General features: G+C 33.0%; 1 protein-coding gene across 3 annotated transcripts in view; it reads right to left on the bottom strand.

Moving 5' to 3' along the window:
* The window catches only part of LOC123653619 (RNA-binding protein Musashi homolog Rbp6), a 540,105-nt gene that overhangs the window by 258,644 nt on the left and 256,306 nt on the right, over positions 1-25,155 (bottom strand). For all 3 annotated transcript variants that reach the window (XM_045589614.1, XM_045589616.1, XM_045589613.1), the window contains exon 4: positions 6,403-6,487. In XM_045589614.1, the coding sequence (XP_045445570.1) occupies positions 6,403-6,487 (85 nt within the window). The remainder of the gene's footprint in view (positions 1-6,402; positions 6,488-25,155) is intronic.

Raw genomic sequence — 25,155 nt, 5'->3', positions numbered from 1 at the left:
AATATTTACAATATTGAAAATCACTTAAAACATACAACACATTTTGATAAAAAAAGAAAAATTCAAGCAAAAAATTGAAGATTTATGTTTAAAAAGTTTTAAATTAATTACGTGTTCATTATTAATATCACATACATCTGAATCTCGCAACAACCGGACCGTAAAGTATAAAGTACATCACATTTTTAAACAGTGCCAATATGAAACCACGTAAAATATCGAAAGTTTCCAGCGTAAAGGAAAATTTTAATTTTTCGCAAAATTCCGTCGCTACATATTTTAAAAGTCGACATGATTTATTAATGCCGGATCGTAAATGCCATTTAACCAAGATGGAAGGTATTTGTGTCATATTCAAGATACGTCAATGATCTTTTATCGTCCCATCTAATATCTTACAATGCTGCAGGATAAAAAGATAACGAGGACATTTTTGACAGAAATATTCTTACGAAATATATAATATCTGTGATTATTACCATTAAGTTCAATGGTCAAAAATATATTTTATGCAAATAGTTTGATATATTTGACAAATTTGATCGCTGACATTGAAATTCCGTTATTTATCTCAAACCCTAAAAGAAATTAATTTTACTTCATACTACACCATTTAAGTTATTGGTTAGTTACCATTTAAGTTAGGGGTTTTCAACATTAACTTTGTTTAATACATAACTAGTGACCCGTCCCGGCTTTATACGTTTATGCATGTATTATACACATAAACCTTCCTCTAGAATCACTCTATTTACTAAAGAAAACAGCATTAAAAACCCGTTGCGTAGTTTTAAAGATCTAAGCAAACGGAGCGGGAAGCAACTTTGTTTTACACTATGTAATGATGATAAATTTAGATGACAATGATTAAAATTACATTGTAGTATAAAGAGCAAATTAGTAAAAAGGCAATTACGAATGAAAATTATACTTTTACTCCTAAGACTTTTATTTCAGGAATATCGATGCGGAAACCGCACATTATTTTGAACGTGTATACTCAATACTAAGCTTATTTTACATTAACCATCTTTTTACTCGTAGATGCTATAGAACTTGTTTGTTTCATCATTACAGCCTATGCAGTCCACTGCTGGACATAGGCCTCCACAAGTTTACGCCAAAAATAACGTGAACTCATGTGTTTTGCCCACAGTCACCACGCTGGGCAGGCGGGTTGGTGACCGCTTGGCTTTGTCGCACCGAAGACGCTGCTGCCCATCTTCGGACTGTGTATTTCAAAGCCAGCAGTTCGATGGTTATCCCGCCATCGGTCGGCTTCTTAAGTTCCAAGGTGGTTGTGGAACCTTGTTCTCCCTTAGTCGCCTCTTACGACACCCACAGGAAGAGAGGGGGTGGCTAAATTCTTTAGTGCCGTAGCCACACAGCACCTTGTTTGTTTAAACACGCTTAATTTTCAACTGAACCTGTTAGAAATTATTTCAGTGTTTAAACCTGAGGTAGCCTATTTATTTTGTAACAATAAATAAACATAATAAATAATTATAAATAAATAAACGCATGGCACTCAAAAGCCCTCAGTAGGATTTTCTCCTGTGCCGGGGGTCCGGAAATACACACAATACACAAGCACAAATACCCAGACCACGACAAACATGTATATGGCCAATACAAATATCTGTTGTAATCGAACCCGCAACAGCCAGCGCAACAGCCAGTGATGTGACCCCTGCGCCAACGCGTCCTCAATGCATATAATACTGATGAAAAAACGAAACCTTTTGAAAGAAACTTATTACTTAACGAAATAACAAGAATAAATTTCATAAATAAAATATATAACAAAAATAAGTATTCAAAATTGTAATCCCAAACTAACGTTACCCGAACGTATTCGTTCGTTAATTTGAGTAAATAAAACTTTCTTATGCGATAACTTATGTGTATTCGCTTGAAGCAATTTCTAGTCAATGTGTGCTGAACGAACTTAACAGAAGAAATGAAGTTTAAAAATTTCTTAGTAAAATATAGATGAGTTTATATTTAGAGATCGAATTAAACGGGGAATCGTCCCAAGAGATATTATGTGAAATTTTATGTCGAGTACAAAGTCAATTATATTTATTTTATTAGCTAAGTTTTCTTAACGAATCCCTGATGCAATATTATTTAGGTATAATAATAAAAAAAAAATTAAAACAGTATATCTAAAATATTATTTTTATATGAAAAATATTTTTTTCTGAAATTGCAAATATTTTACTTTGCTCCGCATTTAAATATTTTAAGATATTACGAGAAGTACCTAATATTATTAAATAATTCTAAATAAGATGTTACAAATTTGAGTCATTTAAATTACAACTATTGTCGAACAATAAGGCAATATTAATTGTTTATGATCGGTAATCTTTGAAACTCCTCAACATTAATATGATCCTTTAATTTCAATAACTGACAACGACTATAATGATGAAAGGTTAGCAGAATAGTCACAACAATTGGATGCTGCGCAAATCAACGTGGATAATAGCCCCCTCTTCATAATGAACGTATGTATTGGTCATACAAATGTTTGTCATGTTTTTGTACTTTTTGTGTATGACATACAACCTAAAAGTTCCTGGGCTCTTGATTTAGGAGTTCGTTCTTATGACGAGCAGTAATAAATTCATTTCAGTAATTTACCAGTATTCATTTAAGCTGTTAATGATGTCAATCTTTATTTTGTTTAGGGTCTGGCACCGGCTTCAAACCTAAAAAAAATGGTAGTACGTAGGTTTGCTATGCGGTTACGCCAGTAAATAATGTAACCACCCACCCAGCTCTTCCCGTGGGTGTCGTAAGAGGCGACTAAGGGATAACACAGTTCCACTACCACCCTGAAACTTATAAAGCAGACCGATGGCGGGATAATCATCCAACTGCTGGCTTTTAAATACACACGCCAAAGATAGACAGCAGCGTCTTTGGTGCGATAAAGCCAGCTCTGCGGTCACCAACCCGCCTGTCCAGGGTGGTGACTATGGACAAAACACATGAGTTCACCCTATGATATTTGGCATGAACTTGGAGAGGCCTATGTCCAGCAGTGGACTGCGATAGGCTGAAGTGAGTAAGTAGGATTACATAAGAAGACGTGTTTCAAATTAAGTCTTTATTAAGATATTTTTTGATTTTTAATTCATAAAGTCGGTTTATTAAATTTAGTTTTTTTTTTAACATTTTATAGACAATTTACAATTTATATTTAATATTTATACAAATCGTAATTTATTTTACAGTAAGATTATTTTAAATAAATACCAAATCATTAAATCATCACGGTCCCTTTAACCAAATGTATTTAATTATTTAAACAACAATTAATATAAATACTATCGCTATTACCCGCGTTCGTTTTATGTAAATTGAGAAAACGCTCTTCTCGCTCGATTTGCGAGGCTTCAGCTAATCTTCCTCCAGTCGACTACAATTTAATCAAAGTAAACAACGACAGCGGCGTAATTTGTCTAGATTATTTCGTGGCGAGCTATTGAAAACGACTTTTTTCTCTATCTATAAGAGGAATACGAGCAGAGCTCGTAATGTGTCTCAAATCCCGAGACAAAGATGATTATTATCTACATAAATTAGTACACATTGGATAAATAACAGTCTGCTTTGTATTTTCATTGCAGAATTGGACCAACTATTCGGCATATTGAAATAATGGTTTCGTTCTATAACAAAATAGCCGTAACAGTTAACCTATTGGCCGGTTAACGTAATACATTTCAAACTAAGATAAATGTACAAACGATGAAATAATAACGTTTTGGCTAAAATTTATTCTTTAATAAATTATTATTTATCAATAATCAACTATCTATTAACGACATCAATGAATAAATAATTATTAAATTACTTTACGATACAGTCTGATATAAAAATAGGTATAAATTAAAAATTTTGAGCCTAACTGTAACGAACAACATGAATGTAAAATAAACTCAAAAAAATAAATACGTTTATAAAAACGTTAGGCAATCGTGATTTAATGGTTTATGATGGCTGCAGAGGCCATTTGCCCGAGGACATAGAATTTATGTCACTCTGAATGTGACAATAAACTCTCAAGAAATCAGAACTTATTCCCTGCAGTCATAACGCTTTGAAAATCAAGACATGTTTTTGAGTTGTTTAATTTTATATGATTCGACATAGCACGTATGATATTTGAGTCATACACTGCTATTATATGATCCATTAGATTATACTCACACAAGTGTAGTGAGCGTATAAAACATGTGTTACAAAAGATACACAATAGTTACACGGTTAATATTAACTATACATTGGATGTATGTAAAGGCTTATGATCCCTTGCGAAGATCAAAAAAAAATATTTTTTTAAATAATATTTCTATTTTTCCCAGATTCCGTTTTCACATCTATATATAGCAATACATATAATAAAAATGTAACGGGTCGCTGTCTGTAGATTTATGATATGTGAGAAAAAACATTATTGGGACCTTTATAAACGCAAATAGAACCCAAAACAATGATTGTCAGAATTTTATCTGTTTGTCTGAGAGTTTGAGAACGCTAATCTTAGAAACGGTTTACCCGATTTAGATGTGGTTTTTCTGATATATTGTGGCAAGCTTAGCTTAACATCATATTAACTTAACTGAGGCACAGCAGGAATTTCCTGCTCAAAATCTGGAGCAGCCCGACTGGGGTTGTACCTCGACCTTACAGAAGATCACAGCTAAATAATACTGTTTTCAAGCAGTATTGTGTTCTGTTGGTGAGTAAGGTGACCAGAGCTCCTGGGGGGGATTGGGGATTGGGTCAGCAACGCGCTTGCGATGCTTCTGGTGTTGCAGACGTCTATAAGCTACGGTAATCTCTTACCATCAGGTAAGCCGTACGCTTGTTTGCCGACCTAGTGATATAAAAACATAAGTGTTTGTTTCATGTCAATTGGCTCTAAAATAAAAAAAGTTATGGCAATTTAAAGAATCACGTTGAACACGTAAAGTCACTATTCCACGTGGGTTAAGTAGCGAGCACAGTTAGTATATATATATAAAATCGTGAGGTCATTTTCTCATCAGGAAATATCAAAAACCGCTGGACGCATAAAGATGAAATTTGACAAGGAGGTAGTTTAGAGTTAGTTAGCAAACGTCCACTAAAAATGGATTTTTAGATAGGGTCGGATTAGAGGGATTTTAAGGCTCTTACAATTTGTTATGAAAGTCCTTCATGTTTGGTACTATAAACTCGAAATTTGATGATAAGATAGTTAAAAGTTAGTAAAAGTCCTCTAAAAACGTATTTTGCGTTAAAGCCGCACTAAATATGTCTACAAGTTTGTACAAGCGTCCTTCCTTTTTTTTTGCTACAAACTTGAAATTTAGCAGGGATAGGTATATATAGTTAATAGTTAGTAGACAACCACCATGAACGGATTTCGCGACAAGGCTGCAATTAGGAGACATATAAGGGCTCTTAAATGTTTTAATAAAAGTCCTTCATGCTTTGTACTATGAACTTGAAACATGACAGAAAAGTAGTTAATAGTTAGTAAACGTCCAAGAAGACCGGTTTTTTTATAGTGCCAGATTAAAAAGATCTAAAGAGCTCTCACAAGTTTTTACGAATATCCTTCATTTTTTGTTCTACGAGCTTGAAATTTGACATTATATGAGTAGATATACTACGTCATGGGGGTGAACTCAATTTTTTTTTTTTTCGATTCAGCTTGTAATATCCCGCTGCTGGGCATAGCCCTGTTTCTCTATGTAGGATAAGGTTCGTATCTTCATCCACTACACTGCTCCACTGCGGGTTGGCGAATATATTCCCTACCATGAGTAACGATCGCTATCACGTGTATATGATATCAACCGGGACCGACAACTTAACGTGCTCTCCGAGGCACGATGGTGACACCATATTAGTGATAGATAGTTATATTGAATGGTTTGAAAGTACGAACGGGAGAATAATATTAATAATAAAATAAACGAAATAAAGTCTAATCGAAAGCAATCTCTGCAAGCATTCTGATGATTCTAGCGTTCAAATGTTGAATTAGAAATTTGGTATATGAAAAGGACCTAAATTATTGTTATATAAAAGTAAGTATTACTTTACCCCATTTTGTAAATGTAATGAACTTATACGCGAGCGTAGCTGCAACCATTCCCTAGTATCATATAACTACCTAGTAACACAGAGCTTGCGTTCTTATCAGACCTTTAATGAAATTTCTAGTTCCAAACTTGGTATTTATATTTGATTTGATTCTTACGCGGTATAACAAGATTTCTGTTAAAATTTTACCTTCGTCTCAAATATATGTATCTATGTAATATTGCCTTAAAACTTATTTTAACTTAGCAAAAGATTTTGTGTTAAGCGAAACAAGATATGAAAAGTTCTTACCTTTTTACCATCTAATTCGTGTGTTGCTTGCGCTAAAACTTTGTCTACGCTAGCGGGGTCGCCGAATGTGATAAACCCAAAGCCCCTGGAACAAGAAGAATTTTCAATTTCAAGTTACAGAATTACATACATTTTATAAAATATTCTTTATACACCGACATCTTATAATAAGGACAGAAAACAAACAAATATATTTCTTGCAAATATCATAAAACAAACTACTATCGACGAAACTTGTTTCCGTTATTAAAACCGACTTCAGTAAATCTTTGATTCATTAAGGGGGGATTTTTTCACCCATAATCCATAAATACATACGAAAAGAAACCTTTTCTCATTTATGTTCTGTACTATATACCCTATACTATATACCCTTTTATTGAACCAAATATATTACTAGCAGTTGTACGTAAGCTAACTAATCGGTTTTCTCTTCCTCTTAACTGATAATTAACATTAAGCGCTTTATTCGATATAAGACCAGACAATTTATAAGATAACAAAGTAGTCCGTCGATGTTGGACACATTGATTGTCTCTGGCCTCCATATAAGATCGCTCTTTAGATTCTCAATTAAGTTAAGTAATACGTACTTCGGCCAGTGCTACGATAGTTATTAATTTGAAGTTCGATTCTTCGTAATATGTGCGCAGCTTATATATTATAATATAATTGTAATAGTAGAGAAAAATATGAAGCGGATAGCTAAACTATAGTGAAATTTGTAGTTTGTTTAGTAGTTTTTTTTTTTTTTTTTTTTATAGAATAGGGGACAAACGGACAGTTGACTCACCTGGTGGTAAGTGAAAACAACATCCACAGACACCCGCTAAATCAGAAAATTAGCAGGCGCGTTGCCGGCCTTTCAAATAGGAATATACTCTTTTTTGAAGGTCCCTAGGTCGTATCAGATCGGAAATACCGTAGGCGCAGCTGGTTCCATAAGTGGTCGTACATGGCAGGAAATGGCGCAAAAATCGAGCTGTCGTAGACCTCCGGACATCGTGGTGATGTAGGTGAAATTTGGAATTTTGACGCGATGTCCGGTGGTGGAATTCCGCTGTAGGTATTAGTCCGAACAATTCCTCAGAACACTCCCCGGGGTAGATACGGTAGAAGATGCAGAGTGATCCGACATCTCTACACAGAGCCCAGCACGCCTAAGAATCGAGCAGATCGGAGAGAATCTTGTCGCCGACGATTCGAGCCACTCGGCGTTGAACACGATCAAATGGAAGGAGTTGGATCTGCGCCTTATATAATTGTAGTTTTGTAAATACATTATTAAATCATATAAAGTATATAAAATATAGAGTATTAATTTTTTCTGATATGTACTAAAATCATAAAGCAATTATTTGCTTATTTGTTCATAAAGCCAACATTAGAAAAGTTAGGAACAATAAAAACGACGTTGTTGCTTACGGACTCTATAATTTTTGTTATAACCCAAACTGTTTCATAAGTTAATTGCACTTTTAATATTATATTGTTGAAATACTGCATGATAATAATAAATGAATTCCTTACTAATTCATCTTATTGCGGAAGGTTATAGGGTATAAAATATCACGCTTTGATACAAACAAGTGAAGCAGTGTCCAATAAGGGTAAACCGAGGTGCGGCTAGTACCACACAAGTTTCAGGTTTGTTATATTGACATTATTGACTGCGTTAGTTTGCTCTCTTGGAATTTTAAAAACATTGATATCGATGTGTAAAACTATTTTATAACACACGGATTAAATATAATAATATTAATTTAAAAAAAAAAATATCCAGAAAATTTATTAAATTTTACTACAAATGAATAATAAGTACTCATAAACCATCTAATTCACTATTTTAAAAAGTAGTCATGAATAATATTCACGTTTTATACTTTTTTTTTATAATTTAACATTACTACCACTTTAACAAAGTTGTAATATACAGTGGATCTAAAAAACGCTATATAATTACTACGCTATACGGTTACTTATTAATCAAAAGCATGTTACGATAGTTGTGAAACCCGTTGCAACCGTGTGAAACCCGTTTCGGTTGCGTGTGACTGGTGACAAGTTGATTTGTTATTAATTTAGTTAGTGTGCACTTCATACATATTTAATGTTGTTGAGTACATAATATAATACGAAATAACAAAATCTGTTCAGCCTTTCGCAGTTTACTGCTTGACATAGGCCTCCACAAGTTCGCGCGTTCGGCTTTTTAAGTTCCAAGGTGGTAGTGGAAGTATGTTATCCCTTAGTCGCTTCTTACGGCACCCACGGGAAGAGAGGGGGTGGCTATATTCTATACTGTCGTAAACACACAGCAGAAATAACAAAATAAGATATTAATAATTTTAAAGATAAATTCATGCAAAATAGGATATGGTAGAATGCCTCAACTTACAAAGGATTCTCATTAAATGTTTATTTTGTTTATTTAATTTTTAGAAAGAATATTAACTACATGTTCTATATAGATATATACTAGCTGACTCGGCAAACGTTGTCTTGCCACTAAGCGCTATTTAAAAATATGTATGGTTTGTGGTAGAAGGGTGAAAATTTAAGGTTGTATGTATTTTTCAATGCCAAATCATAATAAAATAAAAAATTAATAATTTATCTAAAAATTAAAAAAAAAATAGGGGTGGACTACCCTTAATATTTAAGGGAATGAAAAATAGATGTTGTTCGATTCTCAGACCTACCTAATATGCACACAAAATTTATTTCAAAATTTGTTTCGGAGGAGTTTAACTACGAACACCGCTACACGAGAATTTTATATATTAGATATAAACTGAACTGCTTCCTATAAACGTTAGAAAATAAAATGTTTTATAATAAGTTTCAAGCATGCGATATAAATGGTATTGAGTTCCTGCGTTAGTTTGATCTCTTAGAATTATAAATAAAGCCTTAAAGCGTAATGGACGCATATGGACCCGTAACGGTACACATGTTTTTTTTTTACCAAATCTACACAGTCATAAATATTTGTTAATACAAATGTCAAAACGCATAACCTCAAGCTGCACCCGCCTAGACTTAGCAGCTTATATTTACTTTACTATGTTTACGATAACATCTAAAGTGAATTCGCCATTTTTTTTTTTGTACTTTCTCAATAGATCTATTAAAGTAAGCGGATTCCATAAGGCCATCGCATACTCCAGCTGCAGTGTAATAACTGACTTCTTACTTCTGTTTTCTAAATCCGTTTTTAGTAGGTTCTATAAATTAATTGTTAAGGTTAATTAAATATTACGGTTACTCAGTAATCGTTGTTACAAAAGTATATATAAGATAATTAACAATATAAGTGTTATTTAAACAAAATAGCTACGCTATTTTAATTTCGTTCTTAATATAACATCGAAAAAGTTATTAATACTTTCGGACTTACTAAAATAGCAATGTTATATAAAATGCTCATCCTTTCTCGAGACCTTTTTTTTTCGCGAAAGACGTGGAAGTTCTTTATAGTCTTAAAAATGAAAACTAGTGTCAAAGTAAAACTTTAAACAAGTAAATTGAATAATAACAGTGATTTTCAGTAAGTCGACGTCGGCCGACAGGCGCTTGGCGATAAATAATAAAAAGCCATCTCCACTTTAGGACTTGCAAAAATCACAATTTATAGAGCATTTTAATTTCACTTAGCCGATCCATATTTTACATGTGGCGGCGCGCCCGACTCGGCTCTGGACTCGAATTAATACTAAATTGAAATTGTAAAAATGGAAATACAATTTTCTCGTTGTATCCTACCCCCGCTACCTCGCGGTAAGTGCCGTGCCGACGATACTGCCAGAAACGTGTTATAATAACACCATCTTCCATTATAAATTTAATACAACATGAAATAAAAATGAATTTCGTAATAGGATTATTGGTGTGGCTTATTATGCTTTTTATGATCTAACCTTTTTAAAAATATAACACATAATTCAATTTTCTTTTCCTGCTTTATTATAAATACAGCGTCGTTTACAATTATTCCTATACAGAAATTTAAATGATGCTCGAAAAATAAGTAAAAAAATATATTTTCCTAAGCGTATTAAATCTACTCGAGTCTTTATAAGATTCATGGCTTAATACACCCTCATACTTGTAGACGAGAACGTACTATAGTATGGGCGCTCGTATATGGAAATTGAAAATAACGAGGACCTCCGTTCACACATCGAGCTGACTGTGTATAACACGACCACTAATAATCGACCCACCGCATCCTCTTGCTAACCCCTATTTCTTCCAATCTTTTGCCGATACAAGAAACGTGGCAGGTCTCTTCAACTTGGTAGCACTACACTACCGTGATGTTGAGAGGCCTTTTGCCGAATGGAGTTACGTCCTACTTATCTTTAAGGAGACGATGCCTTATTTTATTCCTGCACGAAACAACTAAGTTTTCTAACAAAACAGGGAAAATGGCTTGTAAGTGTAGAATTTGTTTGACTAGAAAAGTTACTTTGTGTTAAAAAAATCGTTTACTTTTTATGTTTTACTACAAAATTGAAACCGTAAATAGGTAATTGATACTTATTTCTAAGTGTAGATGAAAAATATGTAGATGTAGGCCGAAAGAAAGTTGATAGTACCCAACTTCTTGTTGGTTAAAAACATTATTAGCATATTTCTGAACATAAATTTTGTAATGAGGCAAATGCTATTGATAAGTAGTAAATTGATTTTTTGTTGTCAATACGAATGTTACAATCTTCTTTGTCTTCTAAATTTTGATTGACTTTTTCTTTGTCGGTTAGAAACAAATTAATCTGACAAAACTTGTAATTTTTTTGTGGTTATTAACCAGGTAGGCAAACAATTTACGGTCTATTAGGTATATTAATGGTCGCCAGGGCCTATAACTTTAGGTGTATCACTAGAGCATTATCTACCCTACCTCTACTGTCACCACAGCCTACCCAAAAAATCTCCGACAGCATAACACACCACAGAAACTTGATACTACTTGAATGTTGTATTATTTAGCTATGCTCTTCTGTAAGGCGCAACTGGGAAAAAAAGCTCATTCATTGGTTGTTCTGGCCCATATTTTTAGGACGTACCTCAAATCTATTTTCAATTTTCCAGTTTTACATTTACCATTTAGTAACCTTTATATCTTATTTAACGTTTGAAAATACAGTAGGTATATTTAAGACGCCTTGTGTAATGTATAAGAATTTTAGTTTTATTTTTTTTTTTAATAAAAAAAAACATTAGTCGATAATACTCCTTTTCATTTAATTTTTTTAATAGCCTGAATATATGAGGCGAATTTTGTATTCCTAATTGGACAAAAAAATTCGACGTGCAGTTCACGTTGCTATCTAAAAATGCGGATATTATGCCTATCTCTTGGCTCTATACCAGCAAAATTCATGTGTTAAAATTTGTACGTGGAAGTATTCCGCTTACAACGGCTACTTTATATGGACTTGAATAACTTGACGTAATTTTGCTTCGAAAGTTCTAGAGTTGTATAACAGAGAAGAAGTAGAACTTCGAGAAAATTTGAACTGATTTTATTTTTATGAACGACAATTATTTCATTACATCGATTAATTTCACTTTGTTTTTAATGTTGTATCATAATTCATCATCATCATTATTTCAGCCTATTGCAGTCCACTGCTAGACATAGGCCTCCACAACTTTGCGCCAAAAATGGTGCGAACTCATATGTGTTGCCCGTAGTCACCACGCTGGGCAGGCGGGTTGGTGACTGCAGCGCTGGCTTTGTCGCACCTAAGACGCTGCTGCCCGTCTTCGGCCTATGTATTTCAAAGCCAGCAGTTGGATGGTTATCCCGCCATCGGTCGGCTTTTTAAGTTCCAAGGTGCTAGTGGAACTGTGTTTTCCCTTAGTCCCCTCGTACGACACCCAAGGGAAGAGAGGGGGTTTATTTGATGCCGTAGCAACATGGCATATCATAATTATATCACTTTAAAATGATATTGTTGAAATAGTTAAAACAAAATTTGTAGTTTTTCAGTCTTCTACGGTTATTAAACAGCACGAGAATGTAATTATCTACGTCAAGCAACAAAAAATACAACCAACGCTATGTGCTTCAGCCTGTAATATTCCACTGCTGGGCATAGGCTTCTTAACCCATGTAGGAGAAGAATTAGAGCTTAATCCACCACGCTGCTCCAATGCGGGTTGGCGGAGATATTCCCTACTATGAGTAATGATCGCTAACCGGTGTACATGATAACGACGGGATCGACAGCTTAACGTGCTTTCCGAGGCATGGTGAGGAGGAGGACTAACAAGCAGTTCGGAAATAAATGTTTGTATAAACACAAATTAATATATGTATATAACTTTATTTATAATTTATTTATTTTATTTATTAATTTTCAAGGAGTTTTCCTTTCATCTATCGTTCTTCCCGTATTTCATGTTTTTCTTTATTTATTCAGACTTGGCTGCAGACAGTTAAAGAGACCAGTGGTTTTAACCTCGTCAACATCGTTACTGTCCAGTTCTGTGTTTACTCCTAAATATATAAATTAATGCTGTCAGAATGTCGTTAAATTGGTCTTTTTGGTACGAGTATTGCCAAACATTTTATCATTAAATATAAAAAATACTAATTTTCTGTGAAACGTGACACGAAGTGGTTACAAAAACATTCTTTCTCATCATTATCAGCAGTACGTTTAAAAAGTTACTCCATTAAAAGAAGATCGAGAAAGTATAATAAAATACCGTATCTTTTTTTAAATTCTAAACGGTAATATACATTATATACTATCTGTTAAAAAAATCACTAAGATTAAACGATTCAAACGTCGAAGTAGAGACGGTAAAACTAGACTTTTGCGTATAACATATTTCCTTAGTGACTATAGTAAACTATCTGAATGTGTAAATCAAACTTGCATATGTGCGATTTTTGATTATTTAGTTGTTGATATAAAATTAGGATATTTCTGACACATTTAATAAATAAATAATCTCTGAGCCCGACATGTTTCATTATAGAAAGCGTGTGTATGTTACGCCAACACCACAACGGTTTAATTACCTATAAGGGTTATCAATAATCCAACTGGAACTATTGAAATCATCCTTATAACCCACAGGGCTATTCCGTTTGGACAAAACTCGAAGAAAATAAATATAGGACGGGGTCGAGGTACCCTAAACCGCAACGTCAGGAACAAATAGCGGTAACTCCTGTATTCATGGCTCATGGCTGCAGCCCCGGGTGGAAACCGATAGCAATTACTGGCGGAATTAATATCACGCCCCAAATGTTGCTCGCACATTTATACGTATCGAATGCAATATTGTCTCCTTTATTAGTTGCTGAGACAAATGCTGCTGCTGTCGTAATTCTACCCTCTCTTCGGTCTTCGATTGCCATCTTTCTTATTTAATCTTGATGATGATAATTAATATTTCTTATGACCGTGGCTCAGCTTGAAGGGTGACATATTTGTTTTTATGTATTTATATTTTTTGTTCGTGTTTGAGGTTTTGATCAATTTTATAAATAATACTTATTAAGTCGGGGATTTTTTTCCTTTTTTGTATAGAAATTCAAGGTAAGATTTTACAAAATTTATTTACATTAATTAAAAATATGTATTATGTACCATTATGTTCGATAACTTGCCGCCATCTGGAAGGTAGTGGATTCCGTTCTGTACAAATTTTGGGACTTCTCATTAAATAATTGTGTTTGCAGACAAACGAAAAAAAAACCGACTTCAATTACATCGACAAGTAATACAACGTAGATCGACGAAAAAATAGTCAAGTAACTACGTGTTATCAAAGATTACTCAAAAAGTAGTAATCAGATCTCGATAAAGTTTAAAGGTGACCACATGATAAACATCAGCTTTTGATTAAATTAAAAATTATCAAAAACGGTACACCCAGTAAAAAGTTATTGCGAATTTTCGAGAGTTCTCTCGATTTCTCTGGGATTCCATCATCAGATCCTGGTTTTCTTATCATGGTACCAAACTAGGGATATCCCCTTTCCAACAAAAAAAGAATAATCAAAATCGGTACATCCAGTAGAAAGTTATGCGGTTTAATACAACGTAGGTCGACGAAACAAGCGTTAAGTAAAAACGCATTATTAGATATAACTCGAAAAGTAGTTGCTAGATCTCAAATAAATTTAAATGGGTCCAATTGACACACACCACCTTTCGATAAAAAAAAATTGTCGAAATCGGTCCACCCGGTCAAAAGTTCTGATGTAACATACATAAAAAAAATACAGCCGAATTGAGAACCTCCTCCTTTTTTGGAAGTCGGTTAAAAAGTGAAAATAAGTAGTTTTGACAGTCCCCTCTTGATGTTAACTTTACCCTACCTAAAGAATTCTAAAGAGATCGAAACAAACAGCAATCTGAGGATGCAAGATCGTGGCCATAAGGTGGATTCATTTAAGATTTCCCAGTCAAACTAACTCAATTTTTGTTGAGTGGCTAAGACGAATGTGGTCAGGCGTTGTCGTGATGAAAGACCACACCTTTTCTGTTGATCGATTGTGGCCTCTTATTCTCAATTTCTTCCTTATGTCTCATCAGCTGTTGACAGTAAAAATCCGAATCGATTGTTTTGCCTTGCAGTAAAAGCTCATAATGAATGATGCCTTACCAATCCCACCATACATTCAACATCACCTTATTGCGTGTCAACCTGGGTTTGACGATAGTCTGTGCAGCTTGACCGACCTTTGACTACGATATTTTTCGTACATTCTTATCGTAGGTGATCCACTTTTCTTCACCAATGACCAATCTCTTTAAAAATGGTTCAATGTCAATACGTCTTAAGAGGGAATCGCAAATGAGTATACGGTCCTCAGATTTCTTTCAGTGAGTTCATATGACACTTATATATCGACTTTTTTTGTATCTTTTTCAAATGAGTCAAACTGTTTTATCGTCAATTATCTTCAGCTATGTCATAACTACTCAAATATCGCTCTAGCTCCACTTTTTCAAAAATGTCGTCGCGTTTATCACTAACTGGGCAACGAGAGTGAAATGTATCTTTAACCAATTTTGTGCTATTTTTAAAATAGGTCAAGAGGTCTATAAACGTCACTATTTTTTATGGCGCTTGAGTCGCATTTCTTCATTGGATTCACTCATTTAGGCGAACAGAAAAACAGTTGAAAAGTGGCGTTAAAATGTTTTAAACTTTCTAAAGTCATTTTTAAAATGTCACTTTTTCATGGTATCAAAACCAGTCGGTTACGAATAATATAACCAAAAAGAAACTTTTACTAGAAAATATGAAAACACTTTTCTCCAACCTATTACTTCGAAAAATAATCTAAGACGACAAACATCCTACTAGGATTGATAGTATTTTTAATAAACAATGAAATAACTAACGGAAGCTGAAATTGTCTTCAATTATTAAAAATGCTTATTTCTGTTCAAATTACAAAAGGAAAAGGTATAATAAGTAAATGAATAATTTAATAATAATAATAATAATAAAAATAAACTTTATTGTACACCAAAAACAGAAATAGCACATAGCAAAGTTAGAAATATTTTAACAATATATCATTAAATACAAAGGGCGCCATTATCGCTAAAAATCGATCTCCTCCAGGAAACCTTAGGGCAAAGGAAATGGTCTAGCGTCAGCATAGGTCTAGAAGTTACAATAAATTTATAATAAATATTAAAACAATTAACCATACACTGTAATATAATACTGTGCTGTGTGGCTACGGCACTAAAGAATTTAGCCACCCCCTCTCTTCCCGTGGGTGTCGTAAGAGGCGACTAAGGGATAACAAGGTTCCACAACCACCTTGGAACTTAAGAAACCGACCGATGGCGGGATAACCATCCAACTGCTGGCTTTGAAATACACAGGCCGAAGACGGGCAGCAGCGTCTTCGGTGCGACAAAGCCAGTACTGCGGTCACCAACCCGCCTGCCCAGCGTGGTGACTATGGGCAAAACACATGAGTTTACGCCATTTTTGGCACGAATTTGTGGAGGCCTGTGTCCAGCAGTGGACTGTATAGGCTGTAATAATAACCATACACATACACTTAACACACATTATTAAATTATTTCGTCGAATCCTTAAGATTTTGATTTCTATAAACATTTTTAATAAGCTTTTTACTTATCTTTAATTTTTGATTCATGCGCTCTCAAAAAATTGTCTCAGCAAATATATTAAGTTTCAAAAACAAAAATAAAATAATTAACAGATCACCCGTATCGTTTTTTTAATTTTTTTAAAACAGAATTATGATGTTTCATCTCGGTAACGCGATAACTTAATACATAATTCACAACGAAATTAAGTAATCCCATAATTAATCTAAATGGACCGTACAGCTGAATGGTTCAAAACAATCAGCCCTGCCGCAAAATACGCGCATTAAATGAAGTGAATGGCCGCCTCCGGGGAACCCTGATAAATTAAATTGATTAGAATCCCGTTCGATGCTGGCCGTCGATGTAGCTTCGCGTAAAAATAAAGCCAAGTGAAAAATAACGCGTCTAGCTCATCACGATTCCTGTTAGCATTTTTAAAACACAATTTCTCTCATTTCTCTATTAAAATTGTATAAAAGTAGAGTGGTGTTCGATTTTTATATTAAAACTAACTGCAACCAATAACTTTCTTGGCATTGAATTAAATAGAACTTGATATTGTATTAGACTTTCTGTACATTTTCAGTTCAATTACTTTTAGATTCACTAACTTTTATTTACGCCAATTGTGTGTTAAATTTCGCAAATAACATGTACGACGAAATAAACACAAAGGTCACATATGATTTTTTTGGCTAGGATACTCATTAGTTTTTAAATAAATGCAGCAAAACAAGTTACACTCTATAATATTAACCATCATATTGTGAGAATACAATATCAGCTGGACTAAAAGACAGCAGAAACGACTAAAAAAAGAAAAAGAATGAAGTGACTGCTTCATCACTTCAGCCTATAGCAGTCCACTGCTGGACATAGAGCTCGACAATTTCGGGCAAAAATGGCGTGAACTCGTGTGCGTTGCCCATAGTTACCAAACTCAGCAGGCGGGTTGGTGACTGCAGGGCTGGCATTGTCGCACCGAAGACACTGCTGGGCGTTTCATTGATCAGTAATAAGCAACAAGTATTCGTAAACCCCTTAAATAATATTCATGTGCAAGAGAGGGACAGAAAATAAATTAAGTTTATTATTTTCTCACAATGCGATGATTGGATAGTTTAAGAGATGGTATGATAAAGCCCTTCCGTGGTAAAGCCCTGGCGCGCAAGTAAGATACTACTGCCAAAACTGGTACATAAAGCAGCGATATAGTGTCTCCGTTAGGTAAGCCTTAAACACCGATTAAAATTTAAGCCCGAATTTAGATGGCCTAATCTCATCGTTGCTCCGCCTCACTGCATTTTGTGACCTGACATAAACAAAAGACAATAGCCAAGCCTTCTGTAATAGGGTACAATCTACTCACGTTATCATCAGTCACCGCCCAAGAAGTTATTATAACATAATAACCACGGGAACAAAAATTGCTTGGATAAAATTTGTTTTACACGGAAACAATTTAGTTTTTTTTTTTTTTTTTATTCTATTACATTAATGTACAAAAAAAATGTTAACAGAAATATTATTACACTCTTAAAATGATAATATTATCGTAAGTACGTACGGCAAAAAACAATGATTTTAAAATAATCTTATAATTCTATAACAATAAAGTTATATGTATATAATATACAACGCTGTACTTGTATAATAGGCCCAAACGTAGCATGAGAAACGGAGATTCGACTGTAGTTGCATGTTGCGACAGGCGCTTATCGGCTTCAACACACACCATGTTTGTTTATTACCAACTAACTATCGAAGTATAGAAACGCAACTTGTGTCTGTATTAGATGGAAGTTTGGCTCCGTCTCAGAACATAAAACACATTGGAAATACTACATCAGGATTGACATAGTCATCATTTAATATTAATAATATTACCATTTATAATAATTCTAATGTATAGGTATAGGTAATCTCAATCACATTATACAAAAGTATTTAACGAGACGGTACTTGGTTATTTATCTATAGAAATAAAATTTGTCATGGGTCATGTCATGTCATGTCATGGGTGTTTTTATTTTTTACGAACTTCTATTGCTTTTCTTGTTCTAAGGTTAGTATAAGCATTGACGTCATACTTCCTCTGACTTCCCTGTCACATGCGCTTCATATCTTCATATGATAACGTAATATACAATTAACTTCGAAACTAATTACGCATATATTCACATTTGTCAGTATAACAAGCTCAATAATTCATTGTATGTTATTATTTGTTTACCGTCTGCATCGGGAATTGTTTACCAAATGAGAACAAGGATACCGCGATAGAGGCCAATGTGTACTTAGTTAATAATTACAATCCATGTCGATATTCAATATTATTGATTACCATTATGTGATAATTATTCACCGAGAGTTGCTTTTAAAATAATGCAATAGTTTTTATGGCATATGATACTTTACCTTTTTACTATTATATTTTTAATAAATATATGTCTTACCGAACTACTAACAATTAAAATGAAATATTTATAAATTTATATATTTTTATTTTTTTAAGGTATGTTAAAATATTTCTACACGAAATTGGTTTCATATATGCTTATGACATATACTGAATAATTTAAGTTTTCCGTAATAACACTTAATATGTAATTAACATGTTAAAACGCTAATGTATATACGTAATGAACAATAATCTATGTAAATAAAAAAATTTATAAATAAAAAGAATGTTGCTAAGCGCATAACTCGATGGCTGAATCAAATGACTCGATTAATTCGGCAGATTTCTTTTTTTATGTTCCGAAAGGTTTTAATATACATAAAAATAAAAATTACTATTAACTTTTGAGAGAACGAAGTCTGTCTGGGCAGCTAGTTATAATTAAATACTACTTGCACACAGATTATAATCAATATAGAATTATCCAAATAAACATATATATAAGATCTTTGAAGGAACTGATAGCAGAGTACAGTCAAAAGAAAAGAGTTGATTCAATAAATGGTGGTGTGGTCAAGGTGAATTTTGGCTGAAAGCCAGAATACACACTTAGTAATAAATAGGACAAACGTAAGAAAAAGATATATATATGTCTTTAAGACCTCAAAGTATGTATTTTATTTTCTCTCTTGACATTTTTGGGGATATTATATTTGAAAATCTATTTCCAGCACTAATCATATTTTATAGAATAACTAGCTGACCCCGCAAACGTTGTTTTGTCATATATGTTGTTAACCTCCTTGATACCCCCCCCCCCATGGGGTACGAAAAATAAATGTTGTGGCCGATTCTCAGACCTACCCAATATGCACACGAAATTTCAGAAAAATCGGTATAGCCGTTTCGGAGGAATATGGTAACTAACATTGTGATACGAGAATTTTATATATAAGATTTAAATTTACCTGATATCGAGATATCAGCTGATGCGATAAATGTAAGACTTGTCTATACTAATAATAAAGATGTTAGATAATAAAAAAACATAATTTTATTTTATTTATTTTTTTAAGTAATGGATAAAATTAAAAAATATATACGTTCGAATTGAGTAACATCCTCCTTTTTTGTAGTCGATTAAAAAGTACAACCGATTCTAAAAATTCCTCCACCAGGATAACACGTTAACATTGAGTAGGTTATGTTTTACCGGAATGCAACAGAAAAGTCAAAATCTTATTGTCTATGCGGATGAAGCTCAGCAGAATACTAGCAAAATGTAACTGACTGTCATTAGATTTATAAACTACTAACACAAAAATTAACCCCATGCAAAATCCTGACACCAGCTAAGAGATATACAATAAGCAATATTAGAAAATATGTGTTCATTTTATTTGTATTCAAAGCAATTACAAATTATTCTTATAGCTCTTTCTAATAATAATTTAACTATTTCTACGTTATTAAATAGAATTAACGATAGTAATTACACATTATTCACTAAAAATTAATTGATTGATACAAGCTATTTGAATATTGAAGGCTATGTTTATTTGATATGATATATGTTTTAGCATTGTTTATGAAATCAAAAGTAATAAAAAAAAACAACAAAAAAAAACCGCAAGTCTGTTGTATAATTGTTAATTCAGTATCACGCAATAAATTCAGTTTGGAAGAAAAGAAAAAGTTTTATATTCGGCTATAAAATATAATCTCGACACATTCAAAGAAAACAAAGAAAATGTTTGAAAACGGCGGAGGTGATTTGACCGCATAAATTCCCCACCATTAATTTTCTCACGAATGCTAAAAACGTTAAATATGATTGATACTAAGATTTTTTCCTCGCTAGAACCTCATCGCTATCTCTGAATAATAGGGCAAAATATAAATTAGATTCATAAATTTCTGTCCGTCTAATTGTACTATTATTCTCTGTTTGTTATTACCTATTTAGCTTATTGCTATCACAGACAGTTTGTTATCAGTAACTTCATTATAATTGAACCGCAAAACAAATACCCTCACGTGAACGGCAAATGTTATTAATTGAAATATCCTCTGTGCATTACCTATTCAATATTTATGTAACTCTACGTAATTATTTCGTGACGCCCGACTCATGACAAACAATTTTCGAAATGTGCTATTCAAATTTGAATGTGTTACAAATTATTGTCATCTATTCGCTAGTGCATTGTTAATTTTTGTTTTGAATACAAACGAAATCGCGTTTTCGCTATAACAATTGCTGGTCATTTGTTATAATAGATCGTTAATAATAAATTATAAATAAACAATGCAGTGTTTTGTATCTCATTAATGTTAGTTCATGCATTAGGTTAATAAATTGTCATTTGCGTTATGGATGGTCCATGTATATAACCTATCATAACTCATTTAAAACAAAATTATTTATTTATTGATAAAAATTATGTGCCCTTTTGTTAAGATTAAAAAATTAGTAGCATTGCTTAGATGAATAAAGTGTCCTATTAATTGACTATTCACATATGTAAATTCTCTAAAGTTGAAAATTATATGATGTTCATATTTAGTCGCTTAATACCTATTCAACACCTAATGATGTAATATTTTTATATATACTGTGTAAGAAATAACAATATAAAAGGAATTAACAAACAATAATAATAAAAAAATATTTTTTTCCAGAACAAAAAAAAAATTGTTACATGTTAAAATTAATTTAAATTTATGAAACTAAACAATAGTGTAAGTATTGCTATTCTGTTTTCTTAAATACTATTTAAACATACATAAAGAAAACTAAAGACCGTCGGTTTTGTTTGAAATCTTTAAATGTTTTTTTTTTCCTTTCAACGTTCCTTAAATAAATAATCGATGAATAGAATAGTGGTATAGAGAATGCAACACGTGCATTTCACTTCTAGCGCTGAGGCTTCAAATTAGGAATGACATTAAGGCTGAAATTCTTCTCTGAATTTCTTATATATAACCCAATTTATAGTGAATCACTCTAAACATATTATTCCTTACAAAATGAAAAGTTTTTGTTTCAAATCGTTATGCTTAGGCTGTTCGAAACATTATTATAGTACAACGAAAATATGAAAATATCTTCCAGTAGCTAAAGGTAAATAAAAATCAAGGCAGACGCAAAACCATTACAATTATAAATAAATAATAACTCGCAGTTTATCATTTGATTTGTCATTCAACGATATTACATAACAATATTTTTTTTTTTGTAAAAACATAAATTGTTTTTTTTTTTTCAATCGAGCTGATTAATCTTTTATACAAAAAAAGGTTGATTCATTACATAATCTCGTAGTTGTGTAATGTAATTAATTTGTGGTCCGTAACTGAAAGCCCTTCCGTAGTAGATTAATGGTTTGTGTATTGCAAACGCATGCCGTACTCAATTGGAGTATTTAATTTAATCACCAGCTGTGCTCGCGGCTTTGTCTAAATTATGTATAATATGTAAAATTAGTTCACCTGTTGTCTAATTCGTTGCATACTGTTTTTGTCAAAACCAAATATTCAAACAAACGAGCTAACGGTACAAACGACTACTAACTGAGGTAGGGCACAGCAGAAAGTATTCTGCTCAAAATCTGGAGCAGCCCGACTGGGAATATACCTCGCAACCTTACAAAAGATCACAACTGATAATACTGATTTCAAGCAGTATTGTGTTCCTGTAGTGAGTAAGGTGACCAGATCACCTTTTGTCGGCAACGCAATCGCGATACTTCTTGTGTTACAGGCGTCTTTAAGCTATGGTAATGTCTTGTTATTATATGTACATATAAAAAAACGAATGTGAGACATAATTAGCTTCATGTGTATCCTTTGCTCATATATTTAGGACCTGTTTTCCGATTTCTAATAACGAAAATTCAATAAACAGAAATTTATGTTATATTCCTCATCCTCAGAATTAATCTCTATTTTATTTGTGTATGTCTATTTCTTTACGACCTTCAAACTGTTTATCTGTCGGATATTACTGGCTGTAAATTATTTATGTAAAGGTTGTTCCTTATTAGCTGTGGTGAAATAGGAGCTAAAAGTCTGTTTTACCTTCTGTTGATAAAACCTATTATTAAATTATCTGAAGGGTAAACTTTATCAGTAACCGGTTAAACAAACCTCAATATTGGGAATATTATTTCATGAAAAAACTACAAGTTTTAAGTTTAATAGTCTTTAGTTTTATAATAATTAGTAAGTTGTAGTGCAGTGAACAGGACCAAAAATTTATAAGATAAGTCGCTACTATTACTTTGCATAATATAAAAAAAAAAATGCGGGAAAAATCTTTTGTGATAGACAAAATTGGCATTAAAGAATGTAATATTAGGCTGTTAAATTTATTGTCAAACATGATACATGGGATAAGATCACCACATAAGTCAAACAATGTATCAAGTATCACAAATTAGTGCGGACGAAATCGTAACAACTAAGAAGTCTCGTATTAGACATTCCATTCAGCCTGTAATATCCCACTTCTGAGCATAGGCCTCTTTCTCCATGTAGGGGAAAAATTACAGCTTAATCCACCACGCTTCTCCTTTGCAGGTTAGCAGATATATTGCCTACTATGAATAACGATCGCTATCGGGTATATTTGATAACAACTGGAACTGAGGTCCTCCTGCTCTCCGAAGCACAGTGGGAACACCCACAAGAACATACAAAAAGACGAAAGAAATATTCGTAGAAACACAGGTCCATCCCAAACGGGAATTGAACCCGCAAACCGTCGATGTTTAGGCGCGTACATGGCGCACCCGCTTGTTGTACAAGGCGTAGAACCTAGATGCATGAACTAAAAAAGTTCGAACTATTTTCACTATAACATTCAAAGCAAATTCATATGATAAAAAAGTATAAATACGTAACGTCGGAAGTACATTTGAATTTTTTTGACGCAGATGTTATAAACGATCGTGTAATGAGTCAAACGTTGGGCTCCTTATTTGAATACGCCTGTAAATACAAGTTTGCGTGGAATTAAGAATTCTAATAAAGGGGTAATTTGATTGTAGGATTTACATTGTTTTGATAAGATAAAACAAACAATACTAATTAATTATAATTATGTTGTTTAACAAAATATAAGTAGCGAACGCAAGGAATAATTAGATTTTTCTCATGAGGTTGAATAGTAAATAATTATTGATTTAGTGAAATTATTCGAAGTGATTATTTGTCTAAGATTGGTACTATGGATTATTTTTACACGTGTAGCTACAATGTAAAAAAAAAAACTTGTGTAATAGCACTGTGTTTGGTATTTTGTGTGTAGTAACACACATAATTTGTCATATTGTCACACTTTTTAGTTCGTTTACGTACTACTTACTTCATCCAAATGTTTAACCTATTACTTTATATATTTTGGTTTCATTTGTCTTCATCTTTACATATTCAGGCATAAGCAGAAGTTTAGTAAAATGCAACCTAATAATTTACAACAATCTCGTACAAACAGAAAATGTCAGTTACAAAATGAATGAAATCTACACTATGTCATGAGTATGTATAAAAGATATAATCCAGATCACTAAGCGTTTGAAGTAATACAAGCTTTATGCATTGAGCTAATAGTTAAGGCAAATTAAGTTAATTCTATTCGATTGCATGTTTCGCTAAGTAAATTAAGTTACAGGTGTGGGTTGTAAATGTAAAATTTAATTTAATATTTGATTTAATAAGCAATCACACAAATATTATTAACATGAACGAAAAGAAACAGTAAAATTCTTTACTGCTAACAGTATAAATTAAAAACAATATACATTAAGTACATACGTTAAACTACTAAATAAATCTTATAAATGTGTACGGTTGTACAATTACTCAGCACAAATTCTCGTTTAAAACAATAAAAACGAACCCATTTAATAAAGTTAAAATAATAGATGGCGTTACTTCCGTCTGGCACACTTTATACGATCTAAATCGTAACCTGCTCGGGACAGGAAGTGCTGTTCGCCAACACTATTCCATTTAGCTAAAATACATTAGGCAATAGTCAGCCATTGGGTTGTTATTATTTGACCAACCAAAGGTGGCGTGCACGATAGCAGTTTCGCCCTAACGAAATTTACACTGGCAGATAGGTGCTACTAGACCGTCTAATATTAAAACGTCTGCAGCCATTGTGTAGGGGAATAACAGCTAACTAGAACCATTTATGCCGTGAACCTCAATGATAGTGATGATAAAACT

Source organism: Melitaea cinxia, chromosome 5 (genome assembly GCF_905220565.1).
Source record: "Melitaea cinxia chromosome 5, ilMelCinx1.1, whole genome shotgun sequence".
NCBI lineage: Eukaryota > Metazoa > Arthropoda > Insecta > Lepidoptera > Nymphalidae > Melitaea > Melitaea cinxia.
Note: the sequence above shows the minus strand (reverse complement) of the source record. Positions and strands in the feature narration are given on the sequence as shown.